The sequence below is a fragment of the Rhinolophus hipposideros genome, assembly GCF_964194185.1.
Source record: "Rhinolophus hipposideros genome assembly, chromosome: 15".
In the NCBI taxonomy this organism is placed as follows: Eukaryota; Metazoa; Chordata; class Mammalia; order Chiroptera; family Rhinolophidae; genus Rhinolophus; species Rhinolophus hipposideros.
This window is the reverse complement of record NC_138061.1, coordinates 48,751,353-48,773,294: the sequence shown is the minus strand read 5'-3', so window position 1 is coordinate 48,773,294 and position 21,942 is coordinate 48,751,353. Positions and strand designations below refer to the sequence as shown.

The following is a 21,942-nucleotide window of genomic DNA, read 5'->3' as shown; positions in this document are numbered from 1 at the left end:
AAGTAAGAAAATAGAGCCCTCAACAACTACTTGTTATGTTAGACAACTTCTTTCAACATTTATAAAGACGCTCACTCAGATATATAATAGAAATGTCAGAACACAAGAGTAAGACCATGACCTATCTGGAAAATTGTTTTAAATGGTGTTTGACCCTAATGGCATTTGCGTAAGCCAAGACTATTTTCCTTGGCAACCTAATTTCTTTTGGTATATGAAGTCAGCTCGCATCCATTCTGAGGCAAATGAAGTTAATAAAAGGAAAGAAAGTTGAAGGTTAAAGAACAAAGAATGAGAAGACTTTAATACCTTAATTGGGAACAGTCTAAAAACAATGCAGCCATTTGGCTTTGTCTTCATATTTCCCACCTCTGAACTCTGAACTTTCTTCATCAAAAGCAGCTCATCAAGAGAGACTCAGAGACAGAGACAGAGAGAGAGAGAGAGAGAGAGAGAGAGAGAGAGAGACTGGGGAGAAACTCAAATTATCCCAGAAGTAATTAGTTACCTTATAAAAGTCTAAGTATTAGAAGAGACTGAGGATCTTAGACTCTATCCTCCTGATCCCTGACATATCCACTAAAAAAGAGCATAATGAGAGGGCCATGGTTTAAATGTACCAATGCAAAAACTAACAGAAAACACCCTAGTATGGGACTTCTGCATTAGGATAGAAGACTAAAACTACTTCACAGATTTTTCTCTCCCCCAAAACCAGTAAGAATGAAGAAAAAAAGTAGTGAAAACCTGCAATAACAGCTACCAAACAAGGAAAAAGAGATAATCTAAAGCAATAAACTTCAACTAGTGGCAGTGAAAAAAAAAAGAAACAGAAGTTTCCAAGCCATAGCAGAGAACAAAACATAGTTCCAAGCCCTGGAAACCGTCCGGGTGAGTCAGCGAAATCCTGAGACTTCTCATTAACTCCCCCCAAATCTTCAAAGAAGCGGAGGGGGTCTCCTTCTTTCCTGATCTTTAGATCAGTGAGTCGTGGACATGATGGCTAAGGAGAAACAAGCAAAATGAGGAGAGAGAACATCTGGAGTGACACTTTAAGTATATACTTCAGGGATACAGGATGGGTTAAATACATAATCAAAGCCCAAAAGTATATTATTCTCTTCCAACTAGACAGTGAACCCTGGTAGATAACTTTTAACAAACATCAGAAGATGAGATCTAGATATATTCTAATACAGGTGGAACAAAGCTTTAGCTGAGCCCTGCCCCCAACCAAACACTGTCAGACAAGAAATCACCCACTCTGCATCAAGAACAAAGAGAATGTCTAGAGAGAGCCACCCACGCATGAGCCAAGAGGAAGAAAAGGGCACGGTAACTATGTAGACATACACAAAGAAAAAAAGTAGTATGCAAAATAAAAGCCCAACTCTGAAGGTAACCACCCAAGGAACTAAAGGAAATTCCTCATAACTGTCACTACAGGACAATATCACAAGAACGTGAATTCAAGAAAACCAGAGTTAAAAGACTGGACAATGAAACAACAAAATGAAACTGCAAACCTAAAAAAAAAAAAAAAAAAAAAAAAAAAAAAATCAGAGAACCAAACAACACCAATACTGAACTAATAAATAATTAGAAACAACAAGGAACAGAATCAACACTACTGAGAATAAAAAGACTGACTTAGAGGAAAGATTTAAGGTAAGTTTAGTGAACCCATATAAATAAGACAGAGACTGAAATATCAATGTCATGCCACACTTGGAGAACTGTGTCCATCTGGCTTTGGTTGTAGACAACCAAAAAGCATTCAGTGAATGACAGGAATGGCTGGCAATCTGTGAAATCATATTGTTTAAGGGAGCAGCTGGGTAACCTAGGAAAAACGTGGAAAAGCTTCAGGGGGAAAGAGGCTTTCAAGTATACAAACATCTCTCACATGAAAAAAAAAAAAAAAAGAAGCAATTACAGAACTTCTATTTCCAGAAATACAGATATACCTTGGGCAACCCTCCTACCTGAAACAACTAAAAATCCTGATGAAACATAAGTATTTTTTTACCTCCACCACTGAGCTAACATAAAGCAATATACTGAACCCCGAAACAAAGCAAAATCAAGGATCCTACAAGGTAAGAGAGTGCCAAAGCTGGCTTTAACTCTGAGGGCTGCTATCAACCCCTAGAGATCTCAAACTCCCGCTCTGACAAATGAACAGGAGATAAATTCAGGGCCTGCTCCAAGTAAGGAGTCTCATGGTAGATGGCTGAAAACCACATTCTGTGTGGTACAAGAAATCAATCCCACTGGCACAAAAGAGGACAGCAAGAAAAATTGCTTTTCTCGACCCTGAAGCTCAGGTAAAGAAAAATAAGATCTCTCAAGAATGTGTAACAGGACAGCTTTTATGTGAATTTGTGGTCTGAATTCACATTACCTCTGTAGCACAAAACCACAAGCTGAGAATTGTACTTAAATGGGTTCCAATGTGGTAGCACTTCCCAGAAATTCCCCAACAGCTGGCTGAAGTAATTACAAATCTTCTCTGGACAAACTTAACTTCAACCTAGGCCTCAAGGTTAAGTTCCCAGGAAAATGAGTGGCTCCCAGTTAAAAAAAAAAATCACAACTATAAGGATATAAGACAATAAGAGTGAAATCAGCAGAAACAAAAAAGTCAGGCTCATGAGTAATGGACCTGTCAGACAGAGAATATAAAATAATGATGTGCAATATATTTAAATAAACAAAATACTAATATAAGCCAAAGAAAGGGACAATAAAGAACCAAGCAGATTTAAAAAAAAAAACACACACAAAAACCAATTCTTAAAAAAAAAATACAGTAAATGAAATTTAAAAACCCAACAGACAAACAATGTAGATTATTAGACACAACTAAAAAGGAAATTAATAAAACCCCTGTACTTATTACACAGCTTCAAGTTATCAATAGCCAGTCTTCCATCTACCCCCAACTATCCCACCATGGTTGCTGTTGAGACTGTCCGTTGTTCTAATAGTTACACCTTTATAGGTTATCTAAGTTTTCTAACTGCTTTAAACACCAATTAAATGTATGTTAGCCCTTCTCATTCTACCCTTCATGTTACTTAACCTCTCCTTTGTCTATTTTTTGTTTCTCTGGATTTTTTCTGGTTAATTTTGTTTTTTCTGTCTTGTTCCATAAATTTGACTTAGGAATCATGTAACTATTTTACATAGTTTTAAATGAACCAGGGCTCCTTGGACAAATGGCTGATTCTAGGTCTGGAGCAGAAAATGTGTGAGGTAAACACGGGATATTTCATCAAATAAAAAACATTTTGTCAAAAAAACAGAGGAGGAAGAAAGGAAGCTTTCAAAGACTACACTGGGTCATACTAAACGACCTGGGAGCCGAAATTAAGAAGCTCCCACTGGCCAGTAGGGAAATTTGGGCATTAAGCTGAGTAACAACCGTGACGGATTGAAGCACACATAATATTCTACAATTTATCCACCCTATTGTTGATAGACATTTGAATTATTTCCAGTTTTCAGCTCTCATGAACAATGTTGTTATGAATATACATCTGTCCTGATACACAAATGTACTCGTTTTTCTATGATATATCCTGAGTAGCAGAATTTCAGCGTCATAAAATGTGTACCTTCAACTTTACTGGATAGTCAAACTGTTTTGTGTTTGTTTACCTGTTTTGTGGTTGTGGTCTCTTAAAAGTTCATAGTCTAATGGCACAGGAGAATACCTACATGCTGTAAGTATACCATCATCTCCCCTCTCCATCACCCCGTTCGTCTAAATGCCATAAAGGAACCCAACTGCTAGATTATGGTTGGTTCAGTTTTTAACAACTTTGGAATTATTTTTGGAAAATGAATGCCAGGAATACCAGTTTTGTTAGCTACTGAATATCTGAAATGGTGCCAACATAAGAGTAAAACAACACTGCTTACTGGGAAAAACAAAAAAGTAACTATACAATGTTTTTGACTTTGGATAGACCCTTCAATAAATTTGCAGACTTTATAATGATAATAAGTTATCTGATCGGGTTAGCATCTCTAGGTTACCATTACAGCACACTGGGTTAAATCTATCGATCCTACATAAGCGAAGATTTAGTTTTTTTCTACAGAAGACAGTATCAGTTTGTAGTAACACTAAATGGAAGTTTATTAATCGCAATTTAGGAAAACAAACAAACATCTACTGGAAATAGTTGAAACAAGGACTCCCCATGTGTCTTTAAATACAATGATGTCCTTCCTCGCTCTTTATTCTTTACTCTTAAACCCATGAAATGAGATTCGATTTACAGCAAAATTGGAAAGTAAACTTCCAGCTCAAGTAAAATGTGAGAAGCGTATCAAAAAATTATGAGATGGCTCGACAAAATCATATAGATAAATGGGTAGGGAAGGGGAGGATGAAAGAGAGGGACAGAAAGAAAGGAGTAGAGAGAGCAGATGTGGTAAAATATTTATATTCAGTGACCCCAGGGTGTTGTTTAAACTATCCTAGCAACTTTATGTAGGTTTAAAGTTTTTCAAAATAAAAAATTAAAGAGAAAAAAATATGTAGAAGAATATATGTCAAAACGTTGATACTATATGGATTACAAAATTACAAGTAGTATTTTAAAATTGCTATTAATCTGGATCTTTCTTCTACAATAATCACGTATCACTTGTGTAATTAAAAAAAGGAAAATGATTTTAATGAACTCTTACATTTTAAGCTAAAAATAATATAGGACGCCACTTGCGTATACTTACACATCCACAGGAATCTGGTCCCCCATTAAACAGGGAACAAGCTATCCTCACAATCTCTGCCTCTATCTTCCGCAGTCCTGGGAAGATATCTGGATGCAGTGGATTACTCCATGCAAAGTCTCCATAAGCCTGCCAAGACATGTAAGCCCACGTGAAGTAAGACAATTACACTGGATAGGACAAAGCATCATACACGAAACAAAAGTTCCTAGGTATTTGGTACATTAGAATCTGGAAAAATGGTGACATATGTTCCCTAACCTAAAGAAGATCAAATCGTAGTGGAGGAGACATACATGCAAATAAAGTTTACAAGGTGGGAAGAAAAGAGGTACAAATGTGGTTCAAAGCACAGACTACAACGCTAATGAGATCCAGTTTGAAGTCTTAGCTTTGCCTGTCACTTCTAGCTGTGTAATCTTAGGTCAAATGACCTCTGTGAGGCTGTTTCCTCATATGCTACAGGAGATAATTACGGCCCTGATCTGATAGGGTTCTAGCGAGAAGCAAATAACGCATGCAAAGCACTTAGCAGAGTGGCTGGCAAAGCAGCTACTGAAAGTGCAAGGCCAGACGTCTGTGCATGAGGTAAGGGGCCTTCAAAGAGGGAATAATGAACATCCTGAGTGGTCTGGAGTTGTCTGTTTCGTGGAACCTTGGGAGATGAATGGGAATTCATCATTTAGAATGGGAGGAATGAAGGAGAGAAAGGAAAACAACCTAGCAGCAAGGTGTACTCTGTCAAGAGAAAAGATAGAAATCAGTGTTTACATGGGAAAGTCAGAATAGGAGTGATTGAAAAAAAATTAGGTGGGAGCTGGGTCAGGAAGGGACTCGTATTTTCTGTTACATAAATAAGCAGCTCGCATTTTATCCCATACATAATGAATGGGAAGCCACTGAAGGATTTTTAAGCACAGAAATAAGATCGTAGCATTATGTCAAAATACAGCTGAGCAAGACCTGGAATAGTTAGTAAGGTGTGAGCAGTCTCATGATTATAATAATCGAACACAAAGACCTCAGAGACCATCAGTCAATGCTAATTTTATATGACAAAGTGGGATTCCAAAAATAAGTTTGACTAGAAATGGAACATGCTAAAGTCAATTCTAAAATCAATAAAAAATGAGAGTTATTTTAATTACAAGTGAGACCACCACTCATTCTCAGATCATCTGATTTGAGACTCAGGTAGTATAGGATATGATGGCCAAGTTTCTATCCCTTGTCTCTTCTTATCAAACAAAATATGTCTCATCATTAATAATCTCAAATGATGGGACTATCTTCCCTGGTAACCTTCCTTCTCAGAGTGCCTACAGCCTGGAAACGTAAGTGGTATTTTACTTTATTACAGATGGAAGATGTCTTTGCCACTATTATACATATTCAGCTGCTTGGCTGAAGAGAAACTTTCTAGGCTTCTTTAGTTGTATTTTAACAATAAACATTTCTTAAGTAATTTTAAAATGACAAAAGTAAGGAGAAACAACAAGGTACCCTAAACTGGCACAGACCACACACACTCCCTTCAAGAACTGGGCATTCACCTTCACGAGGAGCTCGGTGAGCTTCTCCTCCCCGCTGTACACCGCGCCAGAGGCTCGCCCTTCTTGCCACATGACATCTGTAAAGAAAGTTAAGGCTACTGGGTCAGTGAGCAGAGACTTTTGGGAAGGCAGGTTCTAGTATAGCAGAAGTGTGAAGAAGCCCCTCTGAATACAAAAGCCAAAAAAAAGTTTGAGTGGAAATCCAAAGACGTCCTTATATTACATCAAGAAAGAAGGCATTCCCATAGAGCTATTGTAGCAAAATAAAGATGAGAGACGATCAACTACGATCAACAACAGTATGGAAAAGATACCCACAGCAGCCAAGTATAATAAAGACAGTCCAATAATAATGCTGTCCTCATCCCCAGCTGCCTGCTAACAGCAGAAAAATTTCCCTCTATTTATATACTCATTTCCTGTTCTCTGTATGGGTAGCTCGACCTTTTTCTTGCAATGCTTCCTTTGTCTCCCTCTTTCTATCCAGTCATAATTAGTGTGGGAATTGTTATGAGCAGAGTTGGCAGAGAAGAGCAACACAAAAGTGAAATTTCAGTATCAGGGCTGGAATCCGAATCTATGACTAGACAAGCCACAACGAGACATTGGCGTCTCAGGGGCCCCTCCTTCAGACGAGCCTGGAAACCCACACAGAATTAGTCAGCTGCTTCCAACAACATACGCTGCAGCATTCGGATCAGGAACACTGTCAGCACTGGGATAAAGCCCCGGGGAAAGGCTCCTGGTTAGAATATAAGGTCCGACTTTCTCCTTCCTGTCTGAGATTCTAAGTTACACCAACACATTTGAGAATGTGGGTATCTCAGGTCCTTTTGCTACAACACGGCTGTGCCTTAATGAAAGTGGTAGTGAGAAAGCAATTGCAGGAACACACTGACTGAAAACTATAGCCCTGGCTCTGCAAAGCAAAGATCTTCAGCTCCAACAGGAGAGCAGGACTGAGTAGTGAATATCCAGACTAATCTCTCAACCTCTCGCAATCTGCCAAACTCTGGCCTGCAGCCATTTGACTTTCCCTCTTTCCTGAGACGACACTGCTCTGTACCAGGCGTGTCTTCAGACCAGAGATCACCAGACTCTCACAAGTAGAATACATGGTTTCATTTCCTGTTCTTTTACTGGTGCTACAGAGTATGGCAATGGACAGTGACTTAAGAATGGAAGGGAAGGAAATATGGTGGCACAAGCCAGCCCTCAGAATCGTAGAAATCCTTCATATACAGATCTCAGAGTACTAATCCCTGCTGTACACCACCTATAAAAACCTGGACTGTGTCTTTCTTCGTACCAGCCAATGTCAAAAACTCAGTATGTGTCAATTAGACGTTTTAAAATGCATCTGTTGAAATGCAATGTAGTACCCTGGGTTGAATCCTAGAACATAAAACAGGACGTTAGCGGAAAAACTGGTGAAATAGGAAAAGAATCTGTGCTTCAGTTAATAGTACTGCACCAATGTTAATTTTTTAGTTTTGACAAAGGTACCATGGTTATTTTAGATGTCAATATCAGAAGCTGGGCAAGGGATATATGGAAAATCTCTGTATTATCTTTGCAAATTTTCTATAAATCTGAAATTATGCCAAACTAAAAAGCCTACTTTAAATACGTATTTGTAACATGACCTTAAGCTGTAACAAACATGCGTCTGTTAATAGGTAACATTTATTGAGCACTAACTATATGCGCGGTCTTATACATTTACATGCATGATCTCATTTAATTTCTATAATCATCCTTTCAAGTATTATTATTATCCTCATTGCAGAGAGACAAAAATTGAGGCACAGAGAAGTTACGTAACTCACCCGAGGTCATACTTTAAGTGGACAAACCAGGACGTCCATCCAGGCTGATTCCATGGGCTGTATTCTTTAAACATTAAGCTACTTGGTGCATTTATCCTTCGCGCGCGCGCGCGTGTGTGTGTGTGTGTGTATTACACAACACACTATTAACATTCTGATACACACACACACACACATCATCATCATCTGTGTTTATCTTTTGATGAGGTAATTATAGTGACATTTTATTTTTTTCTGTGCTTTTATGCAGATCTCACAATTTCTGTAACGGAGCTGTGCTTCCTTTTTATTACACATATTCTCTTTTTAGAAAACAAATGTATTTGTTTTATTCAGGCTTACAAAAGGAAATGGAACCAAGTTCTACTGTCTCTGAGATATGCTTGCTTTATGAATGAAGGATAAATCTAAATATAATTTTTAAAATATGAAATTCAGCCTTCGAGACAGGAAGTGGGCCCTGCAGAGAGTATGAGTACCAGGGACAGACTGTTCTTCACCCCCCCAAACATTAAACGACAGCCCAGCCAGGTAACGAAGCAGGGAGCGTGTTTGCCGAGAACCATACCCATGGAGCTGTACTCCTTGAGCTTCTCCAGAACTGCAGACGAGCTCAGACCTTGGGCGGGCAGAACCTTCACATACTCTTTGTCCACTTTCAGAAATGACATGTTCTTGTTAATATCATCCTTGGCCTTGTTCAACGCCTCTTGGATCTCCAAAGATAAGACAGACAAAGTTAACAAAGAAATGGAAGAATACAGTACAGACGGCAGACGAACCAGGTATGACACCAAGTAGGCTGCCAAAGCCTGAGCACCACTGTACACGTGCGACAGAACAAGGGTGGTATTTTTTCTTAGAGAGACATGGTGACAGTTTGACTGTTCAGCTATTTTCTGGCATGTGCAACATTTTCTTAGAAATCTGAAAAGTCAACTTTCTCTCTAAAGGTCAAAGTTGCACTCGATTTTCCCCGCCCTTTCCTCTGCCATGTCGAGATCCCCACTGCTTTACTTGGTTTGATTTGCTAATGTCAGCATTGCTCTGAGGGCAGTATCTGGACTTTGTTCCTGCTCTGGCAGCAGTTACAGTGTGTGTGTTACGAGATACACACTAGAGCCATGAACAATAGCCAGGCAGAAAACAGGCCAAGCAGCAGTAAAGAGGATTCTGGTGCTGTGCAAGTGATGAGCTCCTTCGGAAGGCATGCGCAGGAATCAGGAATCTGCACGGTTCCCCATATAAGCTCGACACATCCTGGGAAGTGCCAGGAAGATGCATTCTATCTCTGCAGGCTGTAGACAGCCTGAAGTGCTAGGAGGAGCTAAGATCCTTTCTGCTACTTGATTTATCACAGAGAAATAACGAGTTATTTCTTTTCCAGCCTCATAGCAACAGCTTCTGAGGCATTTTCTTTCCTTCGTTCACTCACTCAATAAATATTTGTTGAACCACCTGTGGGCCAGGAACACACAGGGAACAACACAAACTGAGGCAGTACACAGTGAAAACAATTCCTGTTCTCATGAAGCTTTTCTTTAGTAGTAGAGACAGAAAATGAAAGTCAGGTAATGAAAAAGGCTGGGAGTGGAAACAGCAGAGGAAGGAGGTAGGGTGGCCAGGGCTGCTATTTGTAATAAGAGATGCTTGGCTGCTAGGTTTGGGAAAGAGTGGCTACATGTCACAGTTTGTGTGTTACAGTGCTATCTACACATGATCTCACTCCAGACGTTTAGTTTCTCATCTCTAGCTGTGGATGATCTTAGATGTGGCCCTCAGTGAAACCACAGGGAAAGCCACTCCTTTAAAACATGTTTCCAACGAGCTCATGGGAAGGCCCTGGCAGGTAGCAGAGTCCACACTGTTGGGCAATGTCCGGGCATGTGATGAGCGTGAAGATATTTCCCAAGTTGTAAATAAAGAGTTACGTTACATAAAGCGTGACCATGCAACAGGAACAAACTAGGAAAGCTGAGCTTCCACGCACAGACTGAGCTGTTGTAATAAAATAAAACAGACCAAAAAATGACAAGGAGAGGGATCTGAGAAAGCAGAGCCAAGTACTTCCCACCCTTAATTCTCACTTCGGAACCTCTATCACATTTCAATTTCTTCACAGCATTTATTTCAAAATGAAATTCTTATGTATTTGTTTAGTTGTTCATTTTCTGTCTGTCCTACTAAAACCTAAATGCCCCGGAGGAATACTTGGTCTTGGTCACCACTATATCCCCAGCACCCAGAATAGTACTTGGACACCGAGCAAGTGCTAAAGAAAGCAGGGCTGCGTTAGTGAATGAATGAGAGAGGAATGCACACATGCTCACTCAAAAAAACATAACTTTTTGTCTCTGAGCCTCAAAATCTGCTTCTAAAAAGTTAAAGGTGTTTATATCGTTTCTGAGTCCCTTCCAATTCTGTTATTTTATAATAAAAGAACAGACTGGGTTCTGGAATCCTAGCATTGTCTCCAAATCTGAAATTGAAGGAGCAAAGTGTGAAGAATAAGGGCAGAAAAAATACAGGGGCTGTTATCCTCTGTGCTCCGGTCCATTCTTTCTATCTTTCCTATCCCCTACCCCTTACTCTATAAGGATTTCATTTTAGGGCTTAATATAATTTGGGGTAAATTAAAAAAAAAAAAAAAAAAAAAGCTTGAAGGAAAGCTGAGGGGCGGCGCAGGGTACTGGGGGAGCTGAAGACCACCCAGGGCTCATTTGCCAGCTTGAAAGCTTGCAGTGGGGCCTGCCCTGTTTATCTTCATCTGCGATAAAGAACCTGTGGGAAGAGTACAGAGGTGACTGTCTTATCCTCAGCGTGGGTAAGGGTCCAGAGGATACAGTGAATGGAACATACTAGACTATAGATAGGTCCAAAGAGCAAGACAATAGCTCTGTTATCTAAGTGTCTAAAAACCTGAGATCAGCAAACTACACCCCAAATCTGGCCTACACCTATTTTTATTTAAAAAGTTTCACTGGAACATAGCCAGGCTCACTCCTTTGCCTATGGTCCCATCCCTGCAATCCCTCCACAAGAGCAGAGCTAAGGAGTGACAGACACGGTATGGTCTGCAAGGCCTAAAATGTTTCATATCCAGCCCTGCCCAGAAAAGGTTTGCCAGCCCTGTTCTAAACCATGTGAGGGTGGTTTACATGGTTTATCCTGGATAAACGTTTAAATTCAGCCCAGGCAAATACTGCTCCAAAGCACCGTGTTACTTCTGCCAGGTTTTCTAACTTCAAATTCTTCCTTAACAGACATCTCCTTTCTCCTCTGCTCACCGGTGTTGGAAAAAGCCTTAAGTCAGGTTTCTCCGTCTTGGCGCTTCTGACATATTGAGCCAGATAATTCTCTGTTGTAGGGGGCACACCTGTACATTGTAGAAGGTTTAAGCAGTATCCCTGGCCACTATTCACTAGATGTCAACAGCATTCCCCTCCAGTTGTGATAACCAAAAATGTCTCCAAACATTGTCAAATGTTCCTAGGAGGTGGGGGACCAAAAAATCACGCACGCACGGCTTGAGAATAGTAGGTTCAGTAACTAGAAAGAGATATCACCATAGGGGTGCGATAGAGGAGGCAGAGCTACATAGGTTCCACTTACCTTTCGACCAATAATTGGCATCTTCCGGATGAGCTTAAAGCATCTCTTTTTAAACCTTGACCATAAACCTAGAAAAAACAAATGGTTCTATTATCCAAATAAACATCCACGGCTGTGACATGCTAGTCATAATGCATGAACTATTCAAAAATGTCCTCCGCAATCTCAATTGCTTTCCGATCACAAAGGTAAAGTTTCTTTCCTTTAAAACAAACAAACAAACAAACAAAAAAAACCTTTTAAATTTAATTTTTAAAATAAAGAATACATCAAGGTTCAAAAACTAAAACACACACACACACACACACACACACACACACACACACACACACACTTAAAAGTTTCTCTCTCATCTACTCCCAGACTCTCATCCTTCCCCCAGGTAAACTAACTACTATAACAGCCTTCTAGAATCTCTTTATGCATATACACAAGAATAAAGATTTATTCTTATTTGTCTCTCCTTTTACACAAAAGGTAGCATACCCTAGCACTATACTGGACTTTGCTTTTCTATTCAGGAATATTCTCTTAAAGATCAGTGCTTCCTCATTCATTTTATAGCTATAGAGTACTTCATTACCTGGATGTACCATAATTTATTTAACCTGCCCTTTCCTGATTGACACTTAGGTTGTCTCTAATATTTGAAATTACAAACCATGCTGAAATAAATAATCTTGTAACACACACCATACTGCATACATAAGAATACCTAAGGATAAATTCCCAGAAACAGAACTGCTAGGTCAAATGGCAAACGTATTTCAGAGTTCTTTACCTCTCCAAGGTTTCCAGATGCCCAACACTTCCCCCAAAACAAATGAACAACCCAAGCTTTTTTCAGGATCTAGGCGCTGGTCTCTCATCCTAACAACATTTTCTGGACCTAAAAAAGCCTTCAATATCACGGACACCCATCAGACGCCATTCAGTCAGGCAGTACACTGGACAACTACGGAATTCTGATCCTGTCAATTACAATAATTACAAATGCATGGCATCAAAATAGATTGTTCTGTGTTTAATGAATTCACATTCAATATATTTCGACTGACTCTGACAACAAGATTTTGAGGTTGGCATAGAAGGTACTACATACTATCCAAAGGCTACCAAGGATCAAAGCATTAATAACTTGTTCAAGGTCACAGATCAAATCCGTGACGGAGCAGGGACTGAAATGAAGTCTCTGTTTTTTTGAGTCCTAGTCTCCCAGGGCTACACGCTGCTTCAGGTACACCACAGGAATTTCCAGCTATCCCAAATGTGTATAAGACCTAGCTTTCATGGAAGGCCTGAACTGAGTATGAACTTTTACTGCATTCCTGGGAGAGCTGGGCATCCAATTTCTCGGGCCACCGGGAACACTCTCTGAACAACTCCAGAACATGTCTGCCCCTTCTGCTGGTGTTCAATATATGATGCTTTGCATCTTTCCTGGTTGTTTTTCCTTAGGCTGCATCCCTGTCTTTCTATCTCACCCGACAGTGCCCACCTGTAGTCAACTCTGTAAATGTCTGGGACAGACCAGGTAACTAAGACAGACTGAACACGAAGACAAAAGGATTGAAACCACTTGTTTGGGCTTACTTTTTTGTTTAAATTTTGGAGTATTTCCTTTCAGTCTTATGTTCTACACACATACATAGCTGAGATCTCGGAGTATGTACAATATTGTATATTCTTCTCACATATTTTAACAGTCCATCAAATGAGTAAAATGTACTACTGGATATTTAAGCTGCCTGTTAGTTGACTAAAGTTGACCCTTGAACAACATGGGTTTGAGCTGTACAGGTCTGCTTATACGCAAATTTTTTTCAATGAATCTACAGCCTTCCATATACCTGGTTCTTGCATCAGCGGATTCAACCAACTGCGGACCAAAAACAGCATTTTTGATCTGCAGTTGGGAATGTGCAGATGAGAGGACTGACTGTATACATCATTCTACACCATTTTACATAGGGACTTGAGCACCCCACGGATTCTGCTATCTGCGGTGGGTCCTGGAACCAATCTCCCATGGATATCGAGGGACTGCAGTTAAGTTTTGAGGGAGTCAAAAGTTATACATGGATTTTCAACTGTGCTGGTGGTCAGCGCCCCTAACCTCCACATTGTTCAAGAGTCAACTGCGTTTCTAACAATGTTAAAGCTGTAAAGATCCAGAACCACTTTCTTATTTAATAGGTGAAATAATTAATGAGGTAGAAAGAGATCTAAAAAAATCAGCAAGTTGAGTCAGGTCTCCAAAAGTACAGTAAAGAGACCAGGTAGAGGACAAAAGAATAGACTAATTTGGTGAAAGTGGTGGATAAAATGGTACAGGGTTAAAAGAACAGAATACAGGATCAGAGATGGAGAAATTAAAAATGATAAGATCATGTGGTCATGACCCAAAAAGACGATCTCAAAAGCAAAAGTTCCCAGAGGTACAGAAGGAAAAGTAATTAGGATGTGTTAAGGCAGTAAAACAGGAAATGCCAGTGTAAGAACAACAATACATGGCTTTACAGTTTACAAATTCCTCTCAAATTATGCCACTTGATCCTCCTATTACCCTATGACTAGGTAAGGCAGGTAAGGCAGGTGTTATTATGCCCATTTTATTATGAACAGACAACATAAGCGTTTTGCTATGGCTAGAAACTGGGCGAGTTTATCATCCCCTCCTACCACATAACCTATTTCTGTTGTGAACAATGGACAACCCCAGTTAAAACCAACACCAAGCTGTAACGATTTGAGCTGATACAGAGCAGAGCAGAATTAAGGAAGAAAGAACACCTTAGAGAGAAGCTACCCCTGCCCATCCTCCCATCCCCACTTTGCTTTTTCCAGTTCTTATATACCCTGGAATCATCCCGTGTTCCAGAATTACCATCTCCCCGGAAGAGTATTCAGTTTCAAAATCAGCAAAATTTGTCACTAGCCCACTTTAGACTCCTCTAGGGCAATCTACTAAAAGTAACTCAATTGTTCAGTGATATGTGGAATACTTCTACACGAGCAAGGTGCTGAAAAAAAATGGGACTTCTATCAAAATGATCCCCAATGTCTTAAAGAGAAGACATTTTTATATATGTCTAAAATTCAAGTCGGAAGTTACAAAATAAGGAGTTTGTTGTGTGTGTATGTGTTAAACTATACGCAACAATGTTGGACCTATAAAAACTACATTCGGTATGGTTCAATCTGATTAGGATACAGAAAGGAATACAGACATATAAATAGTGGCTATCTCTAGGTAGCAAAATTTTAATTTTGTTCTTATGGCTTATCTATATGACTGATTTTCTACAATGAACATGTACTACTTTTGTAATAAGAAACTATATGTTATCAGAAAGAAAACAATTGAAATGGCTTGGAGTTCAGCTCACAAAGATTTAGAAGGCACATCCCATTTACACACTGCTACTAGTCATTTTCCCATGGGATGCTCAGAGGCCAGCACATTCTTTTTGGAACACTAAAGGCAGTAAGTACCAGGACCAAGATGGCTGTGCTTCTACCAGTGGAGCAAGATGCCCAAGGGCACCACGGGCTGCAGAACTGGAAACAGAAGTAAACACCTAAAGCTAACACTAATCATAGCAATGAAATATAAATCTCAAGATCTCTAACCTTAACCTGGTTTCACAAATGTACTACCTTAAAAGGAAAAGTCCATAGAATGGTGGCTGTCGGGAGAGGGGTGGTGGGGGGAATGGGGACTTACTGTGTAATGGGTATAGAGTTTCAGTTTAGGATGATGAAAAAGCTCTAAGATGGATGGTGGTGATGGCTGCACAACAATGTGAATGTACTTAATGTCACTGAACTGTACACTTAAAAATGGGTGAAATGGTAAATTGTGCTATGTAGCATCACAATAAATACAGAATGACAAGATTGACAAGATTGCTACTCCTTAGAGTGTTCTGGATTAGGTCACTTCACCTGGAAGGAGAGGATGGTGGGCAGCACTGCATCTAAAGCTTCCCAGAAAAAGAACAAGCCTGAGCAGAAAGACAAGGGTTGTGTCCATTTCTAAACCACAGAGCAGATGCAGCAGAAGGGTTAATTAGTCTAATTTGCTGGAGTTTATGAGGAAATCCTGCCAGGACTCGGAGCTGAAACCAAGGACAGGGTTTTGAAAGCTGGAGTGAACTGAAATTTAGACAGGGCAGTCATGTCTCATTTCCACTTTAATTAAGTGCAATGTTTACTACATAATGTTACTGGAATGGCTGGATGGCTATCTGAATGGTACAGATAAAATAAAATCTAGCTTCTAAGTTAACTTTCCTGGGGGAAGAGGAAGAAAAGTAGAAAAAAAAATAACAGTTAAAGAGACCCTTCAAACAGATGTTATCAGAGAAGCAAATAGTTATGGAAATTTTAAACAAATGAGAAATGACAAGCAAATCTCTTCAATGTTATTGTGTTTCTTATCCCAAAGAAGTTAACCTGGATGCCCTACTAGTAAGAGTGAAGAGGAAAGGGGTACAGGGAGTGTTACAGAACACCCACCACCACTCCTGCCATTTACTTACCAAGCACAGCCTGCGGAGGGAAAGTAATTTACAGGGAGGTAACATGCAACTGGGTGTGTGTGTGTGTGTGTGTGTGTGTAGGGGGGGCAGGATCTTAGGAAGGATGGAGGATTTACAAACTGATTGCTAATAGACTTCTCATCTTCTGCACTCTTAGAAGTGGCCTCCTCTTCCCCATGTCACTCTAGCTCCCTGAGACACTACCAAGAAAGCTCAAAGTACACTGTCCCCTGACATTGAAAGTTCAACTCCAAGAAGACAGGGACCTCTGTTGCTTGTATAGATATCCGAGGATGCCTACCACAGTGTCTGGCACGTGGCAGACATTTAAATGATCACTGTGTGAGCGCTGTTTCTATTTCACATAATCTTGAAAGGATGGCCGGAAATGAAAACAACAAATTCCTGCTTGGGGAACTTCAGGTGACACAATTATGTTCTAGGCATGAAACTAAAACTGAAGAAGGTTTAAGCCACACTCAGAGATATCAGTGGATACTTACAATGGCTAATTTCTTGGGACTTTTTATGTAAGCTGCAAATCCAGAAAAATCTGCATAAGCAGAAGTAGTTACACAAGAGTCCTAGTATAACTTTACCAGTCAGAAGACAACGTCCCCACTTCCATTTAAACAGATTTTTAAAGATCAGAACCAAACCAAAAGGCAAGAAATTAGTCCAATCGGTCAACTACGAGTTCCAAAGCTAATGAACCTCCACTATACCTGTACAGAGGGGACAGTATACTTACTCTCCGGCTGGAAGACAAATTCATATACCCAGACTGCCAGCAGCGTCGACAGGACACTCCATGCAATCAGCTGCCAGGGCTCATAGTTGGTGCAATGCCCATTTACATAATTCTTGGCCTTTGTAGAATATACTTCCAAAATCTCGAAGTAGGGCTCAAAGGTCTTCTAGAAATATAAGAGATAAAAGAATATTACATTCAGAGATAGAATGAAGTCCATTCTTAGTTTATTCTTCAAATTTCATTTCTCTAGGGCAAGGACGTTCAGGATCTAGCCCTCCCCCAGCAACAATCTTATCATCCTCTAAGGTCCTCAAAGCTTCTGTTCCAGTCATTCCACGTACACTGTCCCTAGTGAGTCACGTGGACTTTGACAAGATTTTTGACCATCTGCCTATTGTGTGAAACAAAAGGTTAAGCTACATCATCATTTCAGCTCTAAAGCTTCTATATGTGCAGTATTCACTGTCCCACTCTCTTAACTCAAACTAAGCCTCTCAATAGGGTTTCCAGGCGGGACTGTTCTTGGGAATTTTTTTTCGCTTTCCCGGTTCCCAAATCCCGAGATACAATCTGTTTTCTGTTCTCCACGATGAATCGTTTCCACAACGTGACGGCCAATACTACCAATCATCTGGGTTCAAGGAGCCAATTTTCCCGATTTCCCGACCAACTTTTCTTGGGATTCAGGAATGGGAAAGTAGAAAAAAAATTCCCTACAACGGGCGGGAATTTCCACCCAGAAACCCTACCTCTCAATATGTCTTTCTCTTCTCCCTGACTTTATTCGAATCTTTCCCATCCTCTAACCCAGGGGTCAACAGACTGTTTCTGTAAAAGGCCAGAGAGTAAACACTTCAGGCCAAAGAGTCCCCATTACAACTACTCAACTGCTGTTGCAGCACAAACGTAGTCACAGATAGTGGGGAAACAAACAGTGGCCATGTTCCAACAAAATGTCGTTAGAGATACTAAAATTTGATATAATTTCACATATCACAAAATATCATTTTTATAAAAACAATCTTTAAAATGTAAAACACCATTCTTAACTCCTGGGCCATACAAAAGCCACAGCAGGACCGATCTGCCAATGACTTCTCTAAGGCCCTATTTAATATTTAACTACACACCTCTTAAAGCCAGGGACCACATCTTATCACTATGTGTGTCCCTGACAGTACCTGGCACCAGTAAGAAAAAAACCCTGTCCTCTGATAACCTACCCGAATACCCCTCAGGAGAATTCATCTCTCTTATTAAATGCTCAAGCAGTCATTGTACCTCTGCTCAGAGCTTATCACAATGTGCCTTGCAGTCTACTCATCTGTGTCTTATCTCCCTACCTACATGGTTAGTCCTTGAAGATAGACCTTAGTCATCTTTATAAGCCCCCAAAGTGCCCTGCACAAAATAAGTTCATGTGCTAGTTATTCATTCACTTAGTCAACATTTATCAAGCATCTCCAGTGTTTAAGGCATTAAGCAGGGGGAGCATTAAGGTAAATCGCCTAAGCTCTTGCCCTTACTGGGCTTATAATCTAATGCATTACACACACATGCACGCACAGACACACACGTGTATGAACAAATCATTATAACTCTTCAAGATCAACGCTATAGAAAGGATGTAAGTGAAGTACTAAGAGAGACCAGTGAGAAAGGCCTAACTCTGCCTACGAGGAGATGAGGGAGCTAGGACAGAGGGAAACTCTAAGCTGGTTAAAAGCGTAAAAGCATGATCAAAGAACATTCTCCAGGCAGAAAAGTTAAAGGAAAAAGAGCCATTGCAGGAAGACAGAAAAGTAGCTGCAAATGCATAGAAAAAGTCTGGGAATGGCAAAAAGTTCTGTATGGTAAGAGGGTAAGCTAGACCAGGGCAGGGACCTTATCTGTCTCACCGGTACTAAGTCTCAACGTGCAGGGGAGTGCTTAGCACACAATTTGTACTGAGTAAAAACAGGGACAGTGACCAAGTCAACGAGCAAATACGTCAGTCAGAGCACTGAGGCTGGGAGAAGTTCACTAAGTGCAGCTTAAAAATGTCCTTGAGAAAAAGCATGGAGATAGGGAATATCAATCAATACGCACTTTTTGTAAAGTGGTTTGTCCGAGTTGTTTGCATTTTAAATGTATATTCACTTTGACCCAGAAATTCCATTTTTTGGTATTTATATACTTGCACATACGTTCACTGCGGAATTCTTTGTATCAACAAAAGAAAAATATAAATAATAAAAATGTCCATGGAGGAGTGGTTAAATAAACTGTAATACACACATTTTATGTACCCATACTATGCAGCACTGAAAAGAATAGAAAGCTAAATGAACTACATGGGAAATTTTCCAGAATATAATGTTGAGTTAAAAAAAAACAACAACAAAGCAAACTGCAAAGTAACAATAACAAAACGCGTGGGTTTTTCATTTATTTTTAAAGATAAATTGGTGGGAGATGGCTAGAAGGAGAATGTAGAGGAGAAACAAAAATTGTAATTAAGACGATTGTTGAAACAGTCCAGGGGAGAAATAAACGGGAGTTGACCTTAAGCAGTATGACACTGGGGACAAAAAGCAGTATGGATTTGAAAAATTTGGGGGGGGTGTGGAATAAACAGGGTGTGATAACTTATTAGATATGGGAAGTATGGAGTAGGAAGAGTACAGATAATTCCAAATTTTCAAGTTCAAGTTTGAAAGACTAAGTAAGTGGTGTCACAATTAATCATGATAGAACAGAAGAGGAAGGTAGGCAGAAGAAGGCAGAAGAGATTCTGAGAAAAAGATAATGATACTAGTTTGAGTTATGCTCCTGTAGGATATCCACATGCAATGTCCTAGTAAGAGCATGAACGTTTAGGAGGAAGACAGGTGCTCGACAAATGTTTGCTGAAAACATGTATACTCTTAGCAATTAGGCTGCTGTATGAGGTAATTAACATTAGGCAAGCTCTGGGTTCCCTAGAGGGCTATTCATGGAAACACAGCTTATCTACAACTCCCTCCTAGCGCTTGGTGGCCAGTCCCCAGAGCCAAGGTTGCTGTCAACAACCTCAATCCTGCACACAGTGGCCGTGGCAATGGCAGTGCTGGTCAAGACTTGAAGAAAGACCAGAGGAAACTACCATCATCAAACATGTGGCAAGATTCCCATCATTATAAAGAATTTTCTAGCATTCAAGTTGCGATCAAATCAAATGGTTAAGTAGTGTGTATGAATGAGATGACAGATCAATCATTCAGATCAGCTCTTCCTCTGGTGATTCTAATTCCATTCTAATTCCCAATTCACCCAGAAAACAGAGGTTACTTTTACCAATGTCAAAAGATGACTGTAGATATTATCCACTCTTCACAGCACTGAACAAAAAAGGTAATATAACTAGTATTAGGGAGAGAGCAAAGGATCAGCAAAGGCAAACTAATTTCATTGTTTAAAAGCCAATTAAGATATGAAGGCACTCCTTGCTAACATTTATAAAATTATATTCAGCAAGAATGTATTTTCTTGGTAATTGCCTCAAGAAGATAAGGGGAGCCCTTGAGTTCAAAGTCCCTGAATATATTTCCTTAAAGAGATACAGTTCTATATTCTCTTACTCCAAAGAATGATACTGTACTTCGATGGGTCCTAGCAAGCTTTTTGAGTAGGCAACTAGTTGGTCACAGAACTAGTCCTCCAAGGTCCTCCTAGGTTACTACAAACAATCTAGGCTCAGTCCCCAATGAAGCAGCACCTGACAGCATTGACAGCTCATTGCATTATAGGGCTCTGTGGGGTAACGTATGCTATCTCCTTGGAAAAAAAGAATGAAGCAGTTCCTTGGGGCCTTGCAAACAGCACAAACCCCAGGCTGGGTCCTGATGCAATACACCAGCCCATGGGAAACAGCCTAAATGCTGAAGGGAACTTCAGAAATCAAGCCCACATTTTCACTTTACACAGCCCCCAAAGTGAAACGGCCTGCCTCAGCTTATACACACAGGCTTGTGTCAGAGTAAGGATGAGGAACCCAAGTCTTCTGACTCACTCAGTACTCAGTACTCTTCCAATTCTTCATTCTCAATGTTCATAGGCAGAGAATCACTTAACAGTGCCATCCTAAGAGTTTTCTTTTCACAATTTATGTTCTTGGCAGAATCTACTTTGAATATGTGGTACAATTCATAACAAACTAAAATTGTATAGCTAGGTCATGACTGCTAATAAACATCTAGACAGAGATGGAACAAGAACTTAATATAATTATATTTCCCACCATGCCTTTTTGTTCAGTGATACATTTTTGTCTACATACACCTGCATATATATTTATAATTACAATATTTAGGCTTCTGTTTATTTCAACTTAATCTACATATTGTGTCTTTCAAAATACAAGAACTATGAGTAGTCATCTTTGAAGGCTACTAACGTGTTTCCCCAAAAATAAGACCGGGTCTTATGTTAATTTTGCTCCAGTAGGGCTTATTTTCAGGGGATGTCTTATTTTTTTCACGTACAACAATCTACATTTATTCAATTACAGTCATGTCATCTTCTGGAACATCGCCATAACATACTAAATGCATCCATCTTGCTGAGATCTTAACTGGGGCTTATTCTCCGGATAGGTCTTATTTTGGGGGAAACACGGTAGCTTACTGTGTAACTCCCGGCAAATTATTGCACCAATCTGTGCCACCAGTTCTTTATCTAAAAGGGACAGAATAATAGTCACAAAATAAATTGTGTATATATGTCTGTAGGTGTGTGGCTGTTTATCTCTCTAGCCCTTGGTAAAATTTCTACAAGTAAAACATTCCTTCCTTCACACTTTGTTATGAAATTGGAAATGTATTCCTCTAGAGAAAAAACAAAAAACCAAACACTTTGCCCAATTATGTATACAAAATGTTAGT

General features: G+C 39.8%; 1 protein-coding gene across 2 annotated transcripts in view; it reads right to left on the bottom strand.

The window, feature by feature from the left end:
- The window catches only part of SGPL1 (sphingosine-1-phosphate lyase 1), a 52,502-nt gene that overhangs the window by 13,970 nt on the left and 16,590 nt on the right, over window positions 1–21,942 (bottom strand). For both annotated transcript variants that reach the window (XM_081074192.1, XM_081074191.1), the window contains exons 3-7: window positions 17,039–17,204; window positions 11,744–11,811; window positions 8,700–8,847; window positions 6,303–6,379; window positions 4,750–4,878 (exon numbers count right to left, since the gene is read on the bottom strand). In XM_081074192.1, the coding sequence (XP_080930318.1) occupies window positions 4,750–4,878; window positions 6,303–6,379; window positions 8,700–8,847; window positions 11,744–11,811; window positions 17,039–17,204 (588 nt within the window). The remainder of the gene's footprint in view (window positions 1–4,749; window positions 4,879–6,302; window positions 6,380–8,699; window positions 8,848–11,743; window positions 11,812–17,038; window positions 17,205–21,942) is intronic.